The 21,630-nt window shown below is 44.3% G+C and overlaps 1 protein-coding gene across 3 annotated transcripts in view; it reads right to left on the bottom strand.

Moving 5' to 3' along the window:
• Window positions 1-21,630, bottom strand: part of ARAP2 (ArfGAP with RhoGAP domain, ankyrin repeat and PH domain 2) — a 126,817-nt gene that overhangs the window by 47,761 nt on the left and 57,426 nt on the right. For all 3 annotated transcript variants that reach the window (XM_060278928.1, XM_060278927.1, XM_060278929.1), the window contains 7 exons: window positions 19,382-19,581; window positions 17,885-17,970; window positions 16,055-16,237; window positions 11,844-12,018; window positions 10,955-11,083; window positions 3,899-4,043; window positions 35-137 (listed from right to left, as the gene is read on the bottom strand). In XM_060278928.1, the coding sequence (XP_060134911.1) occupies window positions 35-137; window positions 3,899-4,043; window positions 10,955-11,083; window positions 11,844-12,018; window positions 16,055-16,237; window positions 17,885-17,970; window positions 19,382-19,581 (1,021 nt within the window). The remainder of the gene's footprint in view (window positions 1-34; window positions 138-3,898; window positions 4,044-10,954; window positions 11,084-11,843; window positions 12,019-16,054; window positions 16,238-17,884; window positions 17,971-19,381; window positions 19,582-21,630) is intronic.

Raw genomic sequence — 21,630 nt, 5'->3', positions numbered from 1 at the left:
AAACGCTCTTGACTTATCTGGAATAGATAATTACCTTAGCAATTGCCCGAGTCCATTTTCTTTGAGTATGTGCAGCTTCAGCACAGAAGAAAAACACACGTTCTGACAGTAAGTAGATTTCAAAGGCAAATATAGCTCTAAAACCACCAAGGACAAGGAGAGTCAATTCTATTTAGTATAACCCTTATAAAAGCGAAGTAACAAACGTTTCAATTATCCCCCCAGATTTCCCTGCATTATATTCATAATTGAAAAAGGGGGAAGCAGGTTGTAAGAGTGACACCAACTAAAACATTTTATTTATGGTTTATGTGTTTTTAAACAGTATAAAATTAATCGCTCATCTGACTGTTTAACGAAGAGGGAATGGAAGACAGGTAAATGGTAGGCGGATATGCAAGTTTAAAAGAGAAAAAGATGGGACTAATGGGTTGCGGGTGTGTGAAGTTCAGTATTCAATGTATTGGTTAATTTAACTGCCACGGGTTGTTTCAAGTTGAAGGTAGATCAAAATTTCTTGAATCCCCTGGGGTAGCTCAGTTGATAGAGCATGAGACATTTGGTAGAACTTTCAGGGTTGTGGGATCAAGCCCCAAGTTGGAGAAAAAAACCTCCTGCATTGCAGGGGGTGGACTAGATGATCCTTGTGGCCCCTTCCAACTCTCAATTCTGATTCTGAATCATAAAGGGGCATGTCAAGGGACTGCCAGGGCTTCGGGAAGCTATTCCTCCCCCGGTTGCAGCAAGAGCAGAGAAAATAAGGAGAGGCCTTTTAAAATGAGTTTTATTCACTCCTAATAGCGAGACCCAGGTAGCACTGTGGGTTAAACCACTGAGCCTAGGGCTTGCTGATCAGAAGGTCGGCGGTTCGAATCCCTGTGATGGGGTGAGCTCCCGTTGCTTGGTCCCAGCTCCTGCCAACCTAGCAGTTCAAAAGCACGTCAAAATGCAAGTAGATAAATAGGAACCGCTACAGCGGGAAGGTAAATGGCGTTTCCATGTGCTGCTCTGGTTTGCCAGAAGTGGCTTTGTCATGCTGGCCACATGACCTGGAAGCTGTACGCCGGCTCCCTCGGCCAATAATGCGAGATGAGCACGCAACCCCAGAGTCGGTCACGACTGGACCTAATGGTCAGGGGTCCCTTTACCTTTTATATAAAGACTAAAAGATAAAAAGGTAAAGGACCCCTAGACGGTTAAGTGCAGTCAAAGGAAACTATGGGGTTGTGGCGCTCATCTTGCTTTCAGGCCGAGGGAGCCAGCGTTTCTCCACAGACATCTTTCCGGGTCATGTGGTCAGCATGACTAAACAACTCCTGATGCAATGGGACGCCATGACAGAAACCAGAGCACACAGAAATGTTGTTTACCTTCCCACCACAACGGTACCTATTTATCTACTGGCACTGGCATGCTTTCAAACTGCTAGGTTGGCAGGACCTGGGACTGAGCAACGGGAGCTCACCCCATTGCAGGGATTTGAACCGCCGACCTTCTGATCAGCAAGCCCAAGAGGCTCTGTGGTTTAGGCTACAGCGCCACCCGTGTCCCTGTTAATTCTTGGTAACACACTAGTACTAATTCCCCCTCAAATAGAGAAGGAGGTACCGCTCCCTTATGTGAATTTTCTTTTTGTGTTTAGACTATCCAACACTAAAAACACTGCTTGGGGAAAGATAGAAATTCATCCAGGATGTGCACACATGCCTTGTTCTGGCATGATGCGGTACAACACATACACACAACATGGATCAGTGCCATTGTTATGTACTGAGCTGAATCATAGAACAATAGGATCCAGAATCAGCAGTCTGATTGGTCCGCAGGAGCCACCCAATCCAACTCCAGGTGGAAGTGAATCCGCAACCTGATTGGCCTGCAGGAGCAGACAATCAGGTGGCTGGCAGAAGTGAATCCGCAACCTGATTGGCCTGCAGGAGCAGACAATCAGGCTGCTGGCAGAAGTCAATCCACAAACTGATTGGCCCACAGGTGTAGCCCTGAAGTAGCCAATCACGCAAAGCCCATTGTGTAAATAATGTATATAAGCAGATGGTTTGGGGAAAAGGACATTCTTCTTCTCTTCTTCTCCTTGATGACTACGAGCTGAATAAAGAACATGAAATTCACTCTCGACTCCGAGTATATTTCACCCATACTCGAAGAAGTACCCACTTCCTTAGAGATTGAAGGGAATGTTAAATTTTAGAAACACAATGCAAGATTGGTCACCTGCTTAAATCGCACCAAAATCCACTGTCTGAGGCTGGGTCCTTGCATTGCTGAGTAAGAATTGCTGCCATTTCAAATCCTCCTCTCAAATACCTGGTGCAGCCTGGGAGATGGCTACACATTCTGAGCAATCAATCATTGGCTGCTAAGGCCCCTTTCCTCTGTTAATGCCATCTATTGCTTATGCTACTGCAAAATTCTCCCAGATCCTTTCCTTGGCATGCAGAATAGTATTGGGTTGCTATTTCCAGAAAGAAAAAGCATGACCGTGTGTGCCCTTTGCTCGCTTCTCCCCATCTCCCTCCTCTCTGTCTCCTGACCTTAAAAGACAGATATCGACAACAGGTCCAGACATTGCAACCTACATTGGCTCCCAGTACGTTTTCGAGCACAACTGAAAGTGTTGGTGCTGACCATAGCTGCCAAGTTTTCCCTTTTCTCGCGAGGAAGCCTATTCAGCATAAGGGAAAATCCCTTTAAAAAAGGGATAACTTGGCAGCTATGGTGCTGACCTTTAAAGCCCTAAACCAGGCATCCCCAAACTGCAGCCCTCCAGGTGTTTTGGCCTACAACTCCCATGATCCCTAGCTAACAGGACCAGTGGTCAGGGAAGATGGGAATTGTAATACAAAACATCTGGAGGGCCGAAGTTTGGGGACACCTGCCCTAAATGGCCTCGGTCCTGTATACCTGAAGGGGTGTCTCCACCCCCATCATTCACTGAGGTCCAGTGCCGAGGGCCTTCTGGTGGTTCCCTCACTATGAGAAGTGATGTTACAGGGAACCAGGCAGGGGGCCTTTCTTGGTAGTGGCACCCGGCCTGTGAAACGCCCTCCCCACCAGATGTCAAGGAAATAAACAACTAGCTGACTTTTAGAAGACATCTGGAGGCAGCCCTGTTTAGGGAAGCTTTTAATGTTCGATGTTTTATTGTGTTTTTAATATTCTGTTGGAAGCCACCCAGAGTGGCTGGGGAGGCCCAGCCAGATGGGTGGGGTATAAATAATAAATTATTATTATTATTATTATTATTATTATTATTATTATTATTATTATTTACAACAGAAACAAATACAGAAGTGGGAGCACACTCAGGGGACGTGGTGGATGGGAGTTTTATTCTGAGTATTACTCTGCTTGCCCATACTCTCCTGTAAACATTCCCCAGACCACTTTCTTTCTCCAGCTAAGTTCCGAAAGCTGAATTAAGCGAGAAAGGGTTTTCTTACATTGGAGGGGAGGGTCATTTTGCAGGTGGCAAATTGGTCAGTGCAGGAGGAGTTAAATAACTCTTGCCAATTCTTCTCTGTAACTGCCCCTCCATGTGTTCCCTACAAACACATTATCTTCTATGTTTTGGAATAGGTGTCTGCATCATAGCTCTGCATTCTGCTTCCCCATCTGGAGAGAGCAGCGTTAGGCTATTTCAGCTGCCAGTTCTGGTTTTAAAAGGCCTGGAGGGATCTCGGGAAAAGCAAAGGAGAAAGTAGTCACAGCAGCTCTTGAAGCCAGCAGCAATAGATAGGAGGGAAGCAGCACATGCAACAAGAGCAGGGGATAAATATTTGTTTTCCAAGTCCCCAAACTGACCATGCTTTGGGGAGGATATATTAAAAATAAGATTATTTAAGAGGGTTTACATTTTTTGGGATGATCCAGGACTTACCCCATGTGTGAAAAGGAGTTTGCTTTGTGAATGACAAGGCAGATGACTTCATTAAGGTCAATCATCCCATTGGGGCAGGCACTCTTCTCATTTTCATAGTAGCTCAAATAGCGACTTTCCAAAGCACACCATCTCTTATTGCAGTCTGCATGTATGTTAAAAAGGAAAAAGGAGGAGATGCATGAGTCTACTGATCAAGGAAACAGTGCAAAGCAAAGTTAATACTGAACTCTTGCCAAACTTAAGGCTTTCGCTTTCTTTTGCCAACTAATATCTGCAATATTAGTTCAATAAAAGGTAGTTTTCAAAGGAGGAGGAGACGCACTTTGAGAAACACAATTTGGGAAACATAATTTGGTTTTCATTGCGGAGAGAATCTCTCAGAGCAGAATTATATAAACAACAGCAAATGTGCTGACAGGGTTTTATCTTCTTAATAACAGGTAAAAGTACCATGTAGAGCTACTCAAATGTTATTCAATATATCTCCACTCTGGTATACATGCAGATAATTTAATGCACACAACAGGTCTAGTCCACTTATGCAGCAGAATGATATGAGAATGAGGTGGAAGAACAACCTCCCTTAGATTGGTATCCTTCAGATTTTTTTCAGACTGCAACTCCCATCAGCCCCAGCCAGCATGGCTAATTGTCGGGGATGCTGGGAATTGGAGTCCAATGACTTCTGGTTTGTCCCAGGTCGAAGAAGTCTGCGGCAGAGTCATGAGCTGGTAGATTTGACCAGCCCAATTCAGACGCCAGAAGAGGACTGCATTTTTTAATGCTCTGTGTCGTAAGAGGATGTCTGGAAATCAAACTACTGCAAGACGGGGCTGGCTAGGCTGGAACATTTCTACTGTATTTGTAGTTATTATTTGAAAAGTAGTTTATTTTTATGTGGAGTCTCAAGCAACTCCCATCGTCGCTATTGCACATGACAACAGGGAGAGGAAAAATGCACACACACACACACATTCAGTTCTACTCCGATATCATTCATATCAGCTCTCAGATAAATTCTGTCCACATCAACTTTCAATATACTGTAAAGGGCTTCAATTCTTTTCCTCTTACCAAAGTAACAACAACATAATGTATGACATTATGCTGCTACAAAAGAGGGGGCCTTTTCTGTGGTGGCACCCATTTGGATTGCCCTCCCAAGGAGACATGCCTGGTGCTAGCGTTACAATTAAGACTTTCCTATATTGAATACAGGAGGGTTGCCATGTGTCCTCTTTCTTCCAGGACGTGCCGTCTTTCTCATCATAGTGATCCATAGCTAAAAGTCGCAGTAGGCAAATGTGTCCACTTTTTTTGCTCTTCAAAATACGGCAGCCCTACATATAGTCCCAAACATTTTATATATGGTTTTAGTCAGAACTGTGCTGTTCTTTAAGCTTTATGTTTTAACCAGCTCTTTGTTTTATTGCTTGTTGAGTTTGCTAGTGAAGGGGTTCATTATTTTGGTTTGTTACTATGTTATGTATTGTTGTGTTTTTATATTGTAAACTGTCCTGTACTCGTCGGATGCAGGATGGTATAGAAATCTAATAATTAAAATAATAAACAAATAAATATGCAAAATACAGGTGGAAATCTTTGGGAAATAAGTTGTATTTTCTGCAGTCTTTGAGAAGGATATGATTCAGACTTGGGATTAAATAAAAAAAATACTGGAAATTGTGAGGGCTTCAATAGTACCAAAAGCTTGAAACAAAAGCAAAAATCCACAAAATGCATTAAATAAAACACTAATGTGGTTCCTAGTTGCACAAGCACACACAGAGAGAAGTCAACAAAATGCTGTTGAGCTTCCTAGGCATACATCCTTTTTTTTTAGCAAACAGCTTCAAAGTCTGGTCTTGCCACAATCTCAGTGCACATTACAACTAAATAAGGATGTCTCAGAAAACAGACTTATGTAGACTGCTTGTTACATTGAGACCTTTAGCAAATAAATATTACAGCTTTAAAGGACAAAGTAGCTGTACACAGTAGTAAAATGTCCTCGCAATTCTTCAAGAGAACATAAACGTAACACTCATTTATGTTTGCGCCACATGAAGTACACCATTTCTTGCTTTAACCATCACCCAGGTAACAAAACATTATGGTTTGTAAGGACTCATTTGAACTGCATCTCATATTTAAAAAGTGTGTAGCTTCTCAAATAGCCATGAATAATTTCCCATAGGTGCTGGTTCGCTTGCTGAAAAGCTAATAGTCTCTTTAGTAGGAGGACAGCAGGAGGGGGAAAAGGCAAGCTGAAGTTTGGATGATCTCGTGCTTTTTTCCAATAAAAACAGTGGCGGATTCAAAAAGATGAATTCAAGTAATCATGAGCCAACCTCTTTCCAATTGAGGAATTGAGCACAAGCAAAACAAAAGTGTAGGCAACAAACGCAGTGTTGGAAAAAGTCAAAGTTATGTAACAGGATTGGGGAAAATCTAAGAGCAAAGTGACCCGGTGAGAGCTATAGAAAACCAGGGCACAGCAAAGACAAAGTTTAATAATAATAATAATAATAATAATAATAATAATAATAATAATAATAATAATATTTATACCCGCCCATCTTCCTGGGTTTCCCCAGCCACTCTGGGCAGCTCCCAACAGAATATTGAAAACACAACAAAACATCAACCATTCAAAAGTTCCCTGTAGATGTCTTCTAAAGGTTGTTTAGTTACTTATCTGTTTGACATCTGATGGGAGGGTATTCCACAGGGTGGGGGCCACTACCAAGAAGGCCCTTTGCCTGGTTCCCTGTAACCTCACTTCTCACAGGGAGGAAACCACCAGAAGGCTCTCACAGCTGGACTTCAGTGTCCAGGCTGAATGATGGGGGTGGAGACGCTCCTTCAGGCATACTGGGACAAGGTCATTTAGGGCTTTAAAGGTCAGCACCAACACTTTGAATTGTTATATGGTCTCAGCAGCCACTCCCAGTCACCAGTCTAGCTGCTGCATTCTTTTTTTAAAAAAAATAATATATATTTTTATTAATTTTCCAATTAAAACCAATTATATCACATTCATTATTTCAAATTATACACATATATATATCAATCAAACCGAATGTTATGCCAAATCATCTAAAGAATTTTTTTTTGGGTTCCCATGCTTCAAGAAATTGGGGATTCCTCGCAACCGTCCACTGCCGTCTTTTTTCTAAAGTTCAAATCGTCTCTCCAAGTTCATAATAATCCAGATCTTCCCCAGTCTAGCTGCTGCATTCTGGATTAATTCTAGTTTCCAGGTCACCTTCAAAGGTAGCCCTACGTAGAGCGCATTGCATTAGTCCATCATAGAAAGGACAGGCAGCTCTGAAGTTTGTCTAAGTGGAACCAGCCTGACATCAGTCTCCATCTGCTTCTATAAATAGTGGCTGTAGGAAGGCAGGCACTAAGGAAACACAGGTATTCTCAGGTGCACTGGCATTCCAAAGCAGGAAGATGCCTTATGGGAAATTCAAGGTTGCATCTTGTGAAAATGGCATAGGCTCCCACAATGCTTTTGTTCCCATCTAGGGCTGTGGAAATATGTAGAAATACGTGCCTTGTCTACAAATACAGGCAGATGCAAGCATCCACTCCCATCAGGGATCTACAGATTTGCAACTAATTGCCTTGCTCTCATCTCCTGGATCATCTGGATATCCAAGTCCAATCGGTGTCTATTTTGACCAAGGCTTCCAATAAATGGATGGGTTTACACAGCTTGTTTATAGATCAAAAGTAGACAAAGCAATGTTTTCTGAAACAGCCTCCTTTTAACACTTGTCACAACCTCACTGGGTTTCCAAATAAGAAGATCTTTTTAAAGCAGAATATCGTATTTTGACAATTTCGGGTTTACCGAAACTATACAGACATGGATAGAAGAAAGAAAAACCTAAGTGGCAAAGCAAAAAACAAACAAACAACAACAACAACCTCTGAACTTAGAAGAATTGAAAGCTGCAGGAAAAAAACATGTAGCCTGACAGGAGCTGATTGCAAAATGGACAATTGAATCATAGCATGCAATAGCTAAAAGGTGGTGCTCTTACTTCCCATGAACACTGGAAATAGAGGCCAAGACAGAGTCAATCTATTTTATACTGGCAGAGGTGATGGTAGAAAGCGCACTCAGTGTTGTGGGGCTATAGCTTTCACAAAAACACAAACACACACACACACAAAATCAGGCTTTACCTGAAGATATATGCATAACAGATTTGTAACAAATAGGAGAAAAAGCCAAGGAACACTATAATATTCTAAAGCTTACCAATGCTATCCTTCCAAGAAACCACTACATGTCAAGATTTGAGAGCCCATCCTATGAAAATATATACCTATCCTTGTCATGTACAACTATTATGGTGCCTGTTATCTTAAGATGAGCAGTGGGCAAAAACAGAGGGCTCTTGATTCTCCCTTCCTTCCTTCACCCCACAACACCACAGGTCCTTCACCTCTTTCCCCTTGGCCTTCCAACCAACTCTTTCCTTTCCCCACTGTGAAATCCTTTGTCCAAGCCTCAGTCATCTGCACTACAAAATGACGGAGAGGGCCATTTGCGTAACTCTCATTGACTCTTTGTCACAAGGGAATGTGACCAAGACATCATTTGCATTAATAGAAGGTACACAGAACTGCTTTGGCATTTTAGTGACCAAGCAACTCCTTAAAGCAATTTGTTATGACCTTGCAACATCAAGAAGCAATTCTGCAGTAACTGTTGTCCCGTGGGATGATTAAACAGGAGAATGGTTTCATATCCAGTGGTACCTCTGCTTACAGATGTGAGCTGTTCCGGGGTGCTGTTCACACCCCGAAAAGTCCGTAAGTATAGCACCACTTGTGCGAGTGCGCATGATGCGATAGATCGCTCCTGCACATGCGTGAAGCAGCGAACCCGAAAATAAACACTTCCGGGTTTGTCAAGTTCGTAACCTGAAAAAACGCAACGTGAAGCAAACGCAACTCAAGGTACGACTGTAGTGGTGAATTAATCATCTTTCCTGAATCAAGCTTCCATGTTAGTGCCACACATACTAGGCAGTGTTTCAAAAGGGTGTGAGCCATCTCCACTCTATGGGGCAGGGAGAATGAATCCTTGCAGCAGGGCAACACATTTCATTCTACCCCTGAATACTGCAAGCCTCTATGTTGTGTAACAGCATTGAAACTCCTCTCCATTTTGCCATTTGGTAATCTGCTGTTCAAGAACTACATGGGCATATGAAGTTAATCCCACAATATATTTAAACTCAGGCTCTAATAAAAGGCATAGGACCCAACTCCGCACCCAAACGCTATCACTTTGTGTTACACCATTTGCTGACCTTGCAATAGAGGTTCCCATAAAAGGCTTTCAGAAAAACGTATCTTTACAACCCAATTTTCCTTCTCTAAGAATCACAAAGAAGTGCATAAAGAGAATTGAATATATATATATATATATATATATATATATATATATATATGTGTGTGTGTGTGTGTGTGTGTGTGTGTGTGTGTGTATAAAGTGGGCATGTGGGTGTGTTTTCACTTTTCACCAAAACCGCTTGACTGATTGAGGTGAAATTTTGACACAAAATTACATGCGAATGTCCGAAGGCTATAGGAAAGTTTGCTAAGACAGATGTCACACCTCCACCAGGTAAAACCCCCCAAAAAACCCTGTTCCAGAACGTTCCACTCAGCCAAAAGTGCATGCTGGGAAAAAGAAGCCAGAAGCTGCGTTTCCAAGGGCAGGGCCAAATCATGACGTCACCCCCCGACATGGTATAACCGCCACAACGGCCATTACGCTGCAAAGCCACACGCCGGGAGATAGGCTGAGCCCCACAACCGCCACACCCACCCCACTACACAACCCACCCACACCCACCGCCACAAACCGGACCTCCCCATCACAACACCAACCCCGAAAGGCAGACCAGGCCCCATGTCCGCCGCTGCAACCGCTGACGCAGCCCGGACCCCACCCCCAACACAGCAACCCCTCGCCGCCCACCGTTGCCGCCACGACAAACCACACCTCACCTCCACTGCCAAAACAACCCACGGTAGGCCAGGACCCACGACTGCTGCTGCCACCACTGCCACCAAGACCATCACCACAGGCCTCACCCCCACCCCCAGAACCCACCACTACCCTCACCCCCACCACAGGCCGGACTCACACACCGCCATGTTAAAGCCACGAGTCACACCAGCCCTGACGACACTGCCGCCCCCACCTCAGCCCAGACCCCGGGATGGGGGGGAGTAGAGGATGGTAAATTTCCTGGAAGGGTGGAGGAAGTAACAGGGATGAGCCAGTGGGTGGGGGGGAGGAGGGGTCAGGATACCTCATGAGTCAGCCAGGGGTGGGGGAAGGAGGGGGCGGGATACTTCATGGGTCAGGACAGGGGGGTCACAGGGATGATCCGGACAATGAGGGGAGGAGGGAGAGGGATAGGTGATGGATCAGGACACCCTGGGAACAGTCACATGGATGACCCGGGAGAGGGGGGAGGAGGAGTCGAGATACCTCATGGCTTGGGACACCCTGGGGGGACTCCCGGGGATGCCCACAACAACTCCTAAAACATTTCAACTAAATGAAGGGGGACTCTGAAGGTGAGGGGTGTCTGAAGGGGGACTCTGAGGACCCATTTCACAGACTAAGCCACAGCAACGTGTGGCAGGGCCAGCTAGTTATAAATGCAAATGTTTGGAATTAAGTAATTTCAAGAGGGGTATACTTTGTCTTGACTTAACTGAACTGCATCTTTTATCCTAAGGAGTTTTTTTTATTATTATTCCCAGAAAGCAAGCTTGAATATGATCCCTATTAACTATCAAACTAATTTGTCATAATTTAGGCATTTTTAAAAAATGAAAAAAAATCTTTTTATTGATTTATTCTCCTTTGGAACTATTGGACAACTAAAACCTAATGGATCTCTTATAATGTACACATGGAATTCATTAGGGTAAGCAATATTTTAAAAGAAATCAAGTGTGTAGAAGTCAAGCATGGGGGTGAGTGGGATGGGAAAGAGACTGTAATACCTTCTTTTAGTTTCTTCTCTGTAAACGGCTTGGTAGCATTGAAGGAAACCTTGTATAAATAGTCACAAAGGAAGGAAGAAGAATCTCGACAGGAAACATTGTCCGAATGAACTTCATAATTAGGAAAATCTGTAAAAGTCACAAAAATTATAATGAAAAGAGCCTGTTTCAGTGACTATGAAACACGTATCAATAAAACAAAAGAAAATTTATTAGCTATTAGAATTTAATGTGAAATTTGTGGAAATTTAATAAAATATATTTTTAAAAAGTGTATACCTCAATTTCTTTCTCCATCCAGGCCCTCTGCCCCTTCCTTTTTTCTCTTTCTCCCTCTCTCTCTCCCTCCCCCACCTCTCTCTCTCACACACAAACACATGTCCCAAGGCAGCAAGGTGCCAAACCCAGGAAAGTACAGTCGTACTTGGAAGTCGAACGGAATCCGTTCCGGAAGTCCGTTTGATTCCAAAATATTCGAAAACCAAAGCAGGGTTTCTGATTGGCTGCAGGAAGCTCCTGCAGCCAATTGGAAGCTGCGGAAGCCCCATCTGCCGTTCGGCTTGCAAAAATAGTTCACAAACTGGAACAGTCACTGGGTTTGCGGTGTTCAGGAGCCAAAACGTTCAGGAACTAAGCTGTTCAAAAACCAAGGTACGACTGTAAAAGGGAATTTACCTGCAAGCATACAGGATTCATGATTTTTATCTAGCTTACAAAAATCCAGTCATAGCATCCAATATACATCAAATAATTTTGCAAGGCGTGCTTGGACATAGTGCTGCCACATCTCTCCGTTTTGTCATTATTTGATCTTTTAAATCAGTATTCATTTAAAATGCATTGCACCATGCAGCCACACACAGAGAGAGAGAGACTTCCAAATCTGTACCTGAAAACTTATTGTGGTGGAGGAATTCCATCTGCAGCCTTTGTCCTGATTTCTTGGCTAACAAGTATGGGGTACTGTACACAGGATCTCCTGTAGCGCACATCACATCTGCTCCGCTAAACAACAGCATCATTGTTTCCAATACGTCCTGCTTAACCACCGCAGCACACAGGGCCTGATCATAAAGATGAAAAGCATGAGCTACAAGTAGAACACCAAACAGGAAGAAATTAATGTCTCTTGATGTAATGGGCAATCTCAGCAGTCTCTTCGCACTGTAGCCGATGCATTCAGCTAAAATTCACCCAGCAAGGTCAAAGCTCGCCACATTTCACAGGCAACTATCAAATCACAATGTGCTACAATTATTGGGGGATTCGTAGGTCTGGACCAACATCCATATTTAAGACAGCTTACCTTGTACAGGAGGGGACCAGGTGGCGCTGTGGTTAAACCACTGAGCCTAGGGCTTGCTGATCAGAAGGTCGGCGGTTCGAATCCCTGTGACGGGGTGAGCTCCCGTTGCTCGGTCCCAGCTCCTGCCAACCTAGCAGTTCGAAAGCACGTCAAAATGCAAGTAGATAAATAGGAACCGCTACAGCGGGAAGGTAAACAGCGTTTCCATGTGCTGCTCTGGTTTGCCAGAAGCGGCTTTGTCATGCTGGCCACATGACCTGGAAGCTATACGCCGGCTCCCTCGGCCAATAATGCGAGATGAGCGCGCAACCCCAGAGTCGGACACGACTGGACCTAATGGTCAGGGGTCCCTTTACCTTTACCTTGTACAGGAACTATTACTAGCCCAGTTCAGTAGGTGAATGGGTTATAAAAGGTAAAGGTAAAGGACCCCTGGATGGTTAAGTCCAGCCAAAGGTGACTATGGGGTTGCGGCGCTCATCTCGCTTTCAGGCCGAGGGAGCCGGCGTTTGTCCACAGACAGCTTGGCTAAGGCCAGCATGACTAAACTGCTTCTGGCGCAACAGAACACTGTGATGGAAACCAGAGCGCATGGAAACGCCATTTACCTTCCCACTGCAGCGGTACCTATTTATCTACTTGCACTGGCGTGCTTGGCAGGAGCCGGGACAGAGCAACGGGAGTTCAACCCGTCCCAGGGATTCGAACCACCGACCTTCTGATTGGCAAGCCCAAGAGGTTCACTGGTTTAGACCCCAGCGCCACCCGCATTCATTATACTGAATGTATATGTACACGTACACACCTAACTAATAATAATTGCCATCTGTGATAATAATAATAATAATAATAATAATAATAATAATAATAATAATAATAAATAATCTGTATACTGCCCCATACCCGCAGGTCTCAGGGCGGTTCACAACATAACATCACAATATAAAACCACAAAATGTGTAATAAAAATGAAAACAAGAACCATCCAATAAACCACCCCCTCCCCAACACATTTTAAAAGAGCATTAGATGTCAATCAGCCAGGGGTACTTGTTTGCCTGGTGCCTAAACATGCATAATGAAGACTCCAGACTCCTGCCACAATTTTCACACATTCAGCTAGACTGCTGAGCAGAGCACCTGCTGTACAATTTGCAGGGCCGTCTTAAGCGCCCCTCGCGCCATGGTGCGCCGGATCTCTCCGGCACGCTCCCACCCCGTTTCCCAGCGCAGTGGGTGGACGGGCAGGCACAGCACGATCTCTCCAGCGCCCTCCCGCCCCGTTTCCCAGCGCGGTGGGCGGGTGGGCACAGCACGCTGCGCGGCGGGCGGGCGGGCAGGCACTGCGCGATCTCTCCGGCACGCTCCCACCCCGTTTCCCAGCGCAGTGGGTGGACGGGCAGGCACAGCACGATCTCTCCGGCGCCCTCCCGCCCCGTTTCCCAGCGCGGTGGGCGGGCGGGCAGGCACAGCGCGATCTCTCCGGTGCCCTCCCGCCCCATTTCCCAGCGCAGTGGGCGGGTGGGCGCAGCGCGCAGCTGTGCATCGAACCGGCGGACCGGCCGGCCAGCGGGCGGGCACAGCTCACGGCGCCCTCCTGGCAGGCCGGCACCATGGTGCCCTGCGCCACCCAGCCTATACGTAGGGCCGGCCCTGACAATTTGTATGTGCACAGGTTCTCTCTCTTTTTTCAGTGTCCCTGATCATCATGCATGCAAGATGCACATGTGTAGGCATTCTACAGGGATTTGAGCCAGTATGTGGATGCGAACAAGGCACCATAATACCACCTCTCCTCTGTACAGACATTTATTTGCCATCTGAGCAGGGCTTCTATCATCCATGGATGAAAATGAATGACACTTGGGTTCAGCCACAAATGTAGTTCACAAATTTATGGGGTTATGCAAATACATATTTTTCTTTTTTCTCTTTTGAGCAACCGGGCTCTGACTTCTCAAGGCAGATACAGTAAGAAAACCTTATAAGGCGTTATTAAAAATGCTACACAGGAAGCACAATCATTTTACTATTTGTTTCAGCAATACTGCTGACACATCGATGCCTCTAGAGGATACTCTAGCTCAACTGATAATTTTACTGGTACTTGTCTACCTCTGCAGATCAAAAGAAAATCCTTTCTGAACACTTACATTTAGAAGTCACAGAACAGATGGAACAAACTGAAATATCTTCATTTAACCTTAGTAGTTTAACTACTGTCACTTGGCATTCCGGAATAAAATTGTAATAGTGCTGCATGCCCTACATATAAAATACAGAGCTCTCTTAGGTGAAGCCAAGGTCTTCCTTGAAGTTGTAACATTCCTCCCCACTTTGAACAACAGACCTTCATGCCATATAACAAGCTATCTTTAAAGCTCTACTCCATTTCAAAAGCAATTTGTCATACAGAGCATGAAGACCACTGGAAAATTACAAGTTCAAAGCTCCCTTGGAGGTATAAAGGTAAAGGGTAAAGGGGCCCCTGACTATCAGGTCCAGTCGTGTCCGACTCTGGGGTTGCGGCGCTCATCTCGCTCTATAGACCAAGGGAGCCGGTGTTTGTCCCCAGACATGACAAAGCTGCTTCTGGCGAACCAGAGCAGCACACGGAAACGCCGTTTACCTTCCCGCCGGAGCGGTCCCTATTTATCTACTTGCACTTTGATGTGCTTTCGAACTGCTAGGTGGGCAGGAGCTGGGACCGAGCAATGGGAGCTCACCCCGTTGCAGGGATTCAAACCGCCGACCTTCTGATCAGCAAGCCCTAGACTCTGTGGTTTAACCCACAGCGCCACCTGGGTCCTTGGAGGTATAGCACTACCTATGTGATTCTCTGTATTCTGGCCTTCATAAATTGCTTACAATAAAATTAATGATTAATTGAACTATTAATGTGAGTTCATCAACATACCTAACAAAAGCCAGAAATAATTGGGGGGGGGGTTGATTGTATCTAATGTTAGTCCTGCTCAGATCCTCTGGCTCTGGGATTTGCTGGAGGGGGTGGGTTGCCCACTGGAATCATGACTTGGGTTTGATCAGAGATGTTTCCTAGGATTTGGGGTCCACCCAGGGACAGCTGTGAGCAAAGGCTTCCTGCATTGCAGGGGGCTGGACTAGATGACCCTTGGGATCCCTTCCAGCTCTACAATTCTATGAGTCTATGAGCTGTGGTCTATATATGGGCTATATACCAAAACACCATTTGGCATCAGTTGAAGTTTGGACAGTGATGATATATCTATTTGATCACTTTGGCAATAAAGCAAAACAAGGCTTTGGCTAGTCATTTTTATTGCATGTCTGTTTGGCTGTGCTTTTTTTTTTTTAACACCTTCCTGTAATCTTTCTTCTCCTGGGTGTGTCAATTGAGTTGTGACAGAGAGCATCAACAGAGGACACAGACATAGGACAGTCCAGTTGTGTGTTCAATTAGTTTGGGCTACTTAGTCCTTTCTTTACATAGAGATGACCATTTAATAAAGTTGTGGCCTATTTAACCCCACAATTCCTCTAATCTTTTCACAGACAGACTCTAATCTGCGAAAGCTTATGCCACTCATGACCAATAGTGAGGGGTGAGGGGAGTTATGGTTCAAAACAAAATTGGTGTTAGTCTTTATTATGCCCAGATTCTTTGTTTTATATAGATAGATAGATAGATAGATAGATAGATAGATAGATAGATAGATAGATAGATAGATAGATGATAGATAGATAGATAGATAGATGATAGATAGATAGATCTATACACACACACCACACCCCAACATTTCTGCCAGATTTACCTGGTTTAATTCTTCTTTGGTTTTGTACAGCAAAGTGCTTTTTCTGAATCTTCCCTCTTTATATTTCTGTGTAATAAACGTTAACCTCCGGTCTGTTGGGGCATCCATACGCAACTCCTCATCGGGCTGAATGTTTCCTTCCCAAAAGCTATTTGCGCTCTTGTTCCCTATCACAATAAAAAGCTGCAGAAGGAAGAAAGCAAACTTAGTAAACATCTAACACTTTGCTGCCTTTCCATGACACTCAAAATCAGCCGCATGAGGAGGCCGTTTCACTCTGTAAACATGGGGCTTGCTTTGCTGCTTCTCCTAGTCAAAGGGACTGCAATTGAGCCAAACCTCATCCTTGAGGATGGGGAAAGGGTTGTAGATGAGTGGTAGAGCATGCAGAAAGTCCTAGGTAAATTTGCAACATCTCCAACTGGGGCTAAGAGAGAACCCCAACTGAAATCCTGGAGAACCACTACCAGTCATTGTTGACAACCCAGAGCTATATGGAACAGTGTTCTGACTCTGTGTAAAGGCAGCTTTCCCATGCTTTCTTAGCATCTTATTCAACAAAATCTTGTTCAGCAGTTCATGTGACTTCAGCAGGCATTATCTGCACACATCATCAAGCACATCAGCAGAGCCATATGGCCTAGATCAGGGTTCCCCAGACTACGGCCTGGGGGCCGGATGCGGCCCAATTAGCCAGCCAATCCGGCCCGCGACGACCCCCGCCGCCCGCCGCCGCCCGCTCTTACGGCGCGCAGCGCGGCAGTGCTCTTCCGGGTTGGGAAAAAAGCGCCGAAAATCCTTTCTGCGCATGCGTATGGGCCTCTCCCGACCCGGAAGAAGTCATTTCTGGTGCACTTCCGGGTCGGGGGAGGCCCACGCGCATGCGCACAACGGATTTTCGGCACTTTTCCCACCCTGGAAGCGCGCCACTGCGCCAGTAAGCGCCCGTGTGCATGCGCACGGGCGCGCCCTCCCCGCCCGCCGGCCCGCACAGGCGCACGCTCCCCCGCCCTCCGGCCCGCCGCGCGATCGGCGCGGTGGGAACCGGCCCAAACGCCGGTAAGTCTGGGGACCCCTGGCCTAGATATACACTTTTTAAAAATGAAACTCTCAGGAAGCTGAATTCTGTGCTGTGCCACGCATTCTGCAGCTTTCCTGTGCTCCTATCGAACCACATCATACGCATAGCCCTAGCAATATCCCAACACAGGATCCAAGGAAAATGATGAAATACTTAGAAGGTACAGATGAATTAAGGGACATCCGTATAAAACCAATTATGTACCCCAACATTCCTTACAGACTGACATTTTGCCATTCTGGAAACTGGAAAATGTGGGCAAATAAATTAAAGTATTATGTCAGTGAAAGTTATTTAGAAAACAACAGCAAGTTGAAATAGCTTGGCATTAAGGAGAACCTTTCAAAGTACTGAAGTCACTTAAGAAAATAAAAAGAACGTGTTTTATTTAATATGTGGTGACAATAAGCTTCTATTTCCACAGTAAAACGTAAAACAGCCTTCCTTTTTATGTTAATATATTTATCCCCCACACTTTCTATTCGAAGAACCCTGGCCCAACACGGGGGTGTGTGTGTGTGTGTAAATCCCCACTACCACGGATCAATAAAAAGCAATAACCATTTTTAAAAATCAGCATGAAACAATGAAGCACAGCAGCATTTGTATCAAGTGGGAAGGGATTTCAAATGAATAGACAAATTCCTCAGGAGCATCATTACATGCCACAAAACTTCACAGTAAATGTTTACTTTCCCCACTGATAAGGCTCGGCTCTCCTATTCCCCTTCCGCCCTACTCTTTCCTACCTCAATGAGTTCATTACTCCAAATGCTGGCATCCATTTTTAGGCTTCGGACCTTCGAATCTCTGGGTCCTAATGATCTGTGTTGCCCTGGGTCAAAATAACAAGATGTAGCACGTTTCAGGGGTTAGAAATTGGGGACAGAAATTTGATAATCAGACAAAGAAAGGGGCGGGCCTACATCATGTGGCTTACAATATATGGCTGGTGGGCTAGATCCTGAACTCCTTCACCTTTTGTGGATCATTTTGGCAAGTAGGTTGGATCATCTACTTGTCTATTACCTGACTAAACCATGTCATCAAGTAAACTATTTTTCCTTCGCAACCTAGCTTGAAATCAAGCCATGTTGCAAAGGAACATTTGTCCTTGGCAAGGTGGATTGATTCAAGCTGGGATGTGAAGGGGAAAAGGCCCTTTGAAGGTATCAATTGGATAAACAACAACATCTCAGCAGTGGCTTCAAGCTCCATTTTCAGCGGGGGTCGGCCACACTCTATAGAGTTCCCAATCAGGGAGTCCAGCGTAGCCAATCCTAGGAAGTGCCCAAATTTAAAGGTGCTGAATTCAAGCCCTGCTTGCGAGGGAAAAATCAAGAGCACACATTCCTTTGCAGCCACATATTTACCTGTTTCACACCTGAGGTCAAATATGACTTCAGGTGTAGGGCAGGTGGGCTTCATAACATCGCAGAGTTGGGAGGGACCTTATGGGGAATCTCAACTAAAGCATCCATGACAGATGGCCTTGACTTTGGGAAACAGCTTTATGGGCCAAACTATGATCCCTACTGGATGTAATTTTGCCCCTGGGCTGGAATTTCCCTATGCCTTCTTCAACTGGTCTGTAGGTTAAAAAGGTAAAGGACCCCTGGATGGTTAAGTCCAGTCAAAGGCTACTAGGGGGTTGCAGCGCTCATCTCGCTTCAGGCTGAGTGAGCCGGTGTTTGTCAACAGACAGCTTTTTGGGTCATGTGGCCAGCATGACTAAACCACTTCTGGTGCAATGGGACGCCATGATGGAAACCAAAGTGCACAGAAACATTGTTTACCTTCCCGCCACAGTGGTACATATTTATCTACTTTCACTGGCATGCTTTCAAACTTCTAGGTTCACAGGAATGGCGATAGAGCAATGGGAGCTCACTTCGTCACGGGGATTCGAACCTTTTGATCAGCAAGCCCAAGAGGATCAGTGGTTTAGACCACAGTGCCACCTGCATCCCTGCTCTGGTCTGTAGAACCCTTTAGGACATTGGGAGTCATTTCAGATCCCACATACTATCCCTGCAAAGCTGTACAATAATTTCCCAAATGATTTCATATGCTACACTTAAAAGGGATTTATCAAATATATCACAATTTTGAAAAATTAAACTGGGCTCTTAAAGCTGTAATAGGATTAAAACCTTTGCACTAAATCAGAAATAAATATGGCTGAGACACACCATGCCCTTTAAGGTGGGCATGTTGTCTGATGGAACACTCAGTTTCTTAATTACCTGCACACTTCTTACAAATGACAACACAGAGATTGATGGATGCCCAGTCAGGATCCGGTTCCTTGCAGTCAGCACAGGACCTGTTTGAGTCATTGAACCAGATCTTCTCAGCTACTTCATAGTCGGAGAGAGTTTCTGCAATAGACTGCTGTAGTGCTTCGATCCACTCCTGCTTCTCTTTTTCAGACTCTGCCGTAAAGCTGAAACCCATTGACAAAGGGTCTTCCAATTAAATACAAAACAGAACAGGCCTATTTTTTTTGCCAGCTATTAAGAGATGTTAGCTGCATGAAGATGAGAGCTGAGCATCAAGATAATCAAATTAATGCACATTAAATGAACCTTAAAATAAAAACCCTGCTTTTCTTTCTCACCTCAGTTAATATTTGCCAACTTACACCCATCACCCTTATATATCATGCTTATGATCATATTTTATTCTCTTCTTAATTATGCTGTTTCAAACATGCACTTTATATTTGACTTCACTTGGCAATGGTTTTTTAAAAAAAGTTTAAGATTTTTTTTAACTTTGTGTTAATTATGTATTCTGTAGTTTACCTCCTTTGTAATGTTTTGTTTTGAAATCTTTAAGATATTTTAGTTTTCTGTTTATTATGTTGCTTTGACTGTATATATTTGACTTTCTTCAGATTGTTTTATTGATGTTTTAATATTCTGTATTAAAGGATAAATGGACATAAATGGCCAAAGGATAAATGGACATAAATCTGACATCAGGAACCAGAAGACAGAAAAACCAGTAGGAGAACACTTCAATCTCCCAGGACATTCTATACAAGATCTCAAAGTAGCTGTCTTACTACAAAAGAATTTCAGAAATAGACTGGGAAGAGAAGTTGCTGAATTGCAACTTATCACCAAGCTCAAAACCATGGAGGGACCTGGTTTGAACAGAGATATCGGGTTCTTATCTCATTATACATGATAAGCGATCTTCAGCCATCTCAACCCTTGCTTTTTCATGCAAAACCATTTGCAGTCGTTTGCGGTCATCAACAGCTATCAGTCAGTCAATCACCCATTTCCACCACCCTTCTGAGTGATCCCCCCTCCCCATCCCCACCCCTCCCCACCCCTTCTCTACATAAGTGCCTGGAAACTTCCATTTCACTGTATCTGAAGAAGTGTGCATGCACACGAAAGCTCATACCAAAATAAAAACTTAGTTGGTCTTTAAGGTGCTACTGAAGGAATTTTTTTTATTTTAATATTCTGTAAACCGCTTTGAGATTTTTATTAAAAATATAAGGCGGTATAGAAATGAAATAAATAATAATAATATACTAAGGGTGTGCATTGGGTCTGTGAGGAAACCAAATAATGAAGCAAATCCCCACTCTCGGAATCAAACTGTGATGTCAGGAAGCTTCCTCAATGCAGCTCTGGGGTTCCACAAAGCCTCATATGTTGCTTTCTGTCCTTACTGTCTTGTATACAGTGGTATACAGTGGTACCTCGAAGTGCTACCTCGAAGTCGAACGGAATCCGTTCCGGAAGTCCATTCAACTTCCAAAATGTCCAGAAGCCATGTTGAACATTCAGATTCCAAAGAACATTCACAAACCAGAACACTCACTTCTGGGTTTGCAGTGTTCAGGAGCCAAAACGTTCAACTTGCAAGGCATTCAGGATCGAAGGTACGACTGTACCTCTATCCTCTTCTATATCTAAGCTTTGCAAGAAGTGAAGTTGTTTAAAATATGGTACACTTAGGAGTTCTGGATTTACTTCCCTTTGTCAAAACACAGCAGAGGACTTAAACAAAATTTTAAAAAAGTCAATAGATTCATTTAAATTTTTCGTTAAAAATAATAGTTCCTATCCTGCCGTTTCAACAAAAGCAAAGAAAAAGCAAAAAAGCAAAACAGAGTTCTGAATTCTACAGGCTCGTGCTGTAAGTCGCATTGGAAGCCTACCAGAGGACACAAAACAAGGATCGGAAAAGATCTGCCCTCCCATAAAAGCCAGCAAGCTGGAGAGAGGGTCCACAACAGTTGATTTCTGTTTGGAGCCAAAGCGAAACAAGACTCTCTTGGCGGGGTTGATGCTGTGAACCACTCTGTTGTGGGCTCAGGTTGTATGGTATATATGTGTAAATAAACCATATATCATAAAGATACTACAGTCTCTTCTGTTCCTCACTCCCAAAAGGAAACACAAACCTTAGGTTACCATGCCTGGAACCTCTAGAATCCCTTAACACTCAGAGATTGGAATGGCATGCA

This window comes from Zootoca vivipara, chromosome 9, assembly GCF_963506605.1.
Source record: "Zootoca vivipara chromosome 9, rZooViv1.1, whole genome shotgun sequence".
NCBI classification, from domain to species: Eukaryota; Metazoa; Chordata; class Lepidosauria; order Squamata; family Lacertidae; genus Zootoca; species Zootoca vivipara.
Note: the sequence above shows the minus strand (reverse complement) of the source record. Positions and strands in the feature narration are given on the sequence as shown.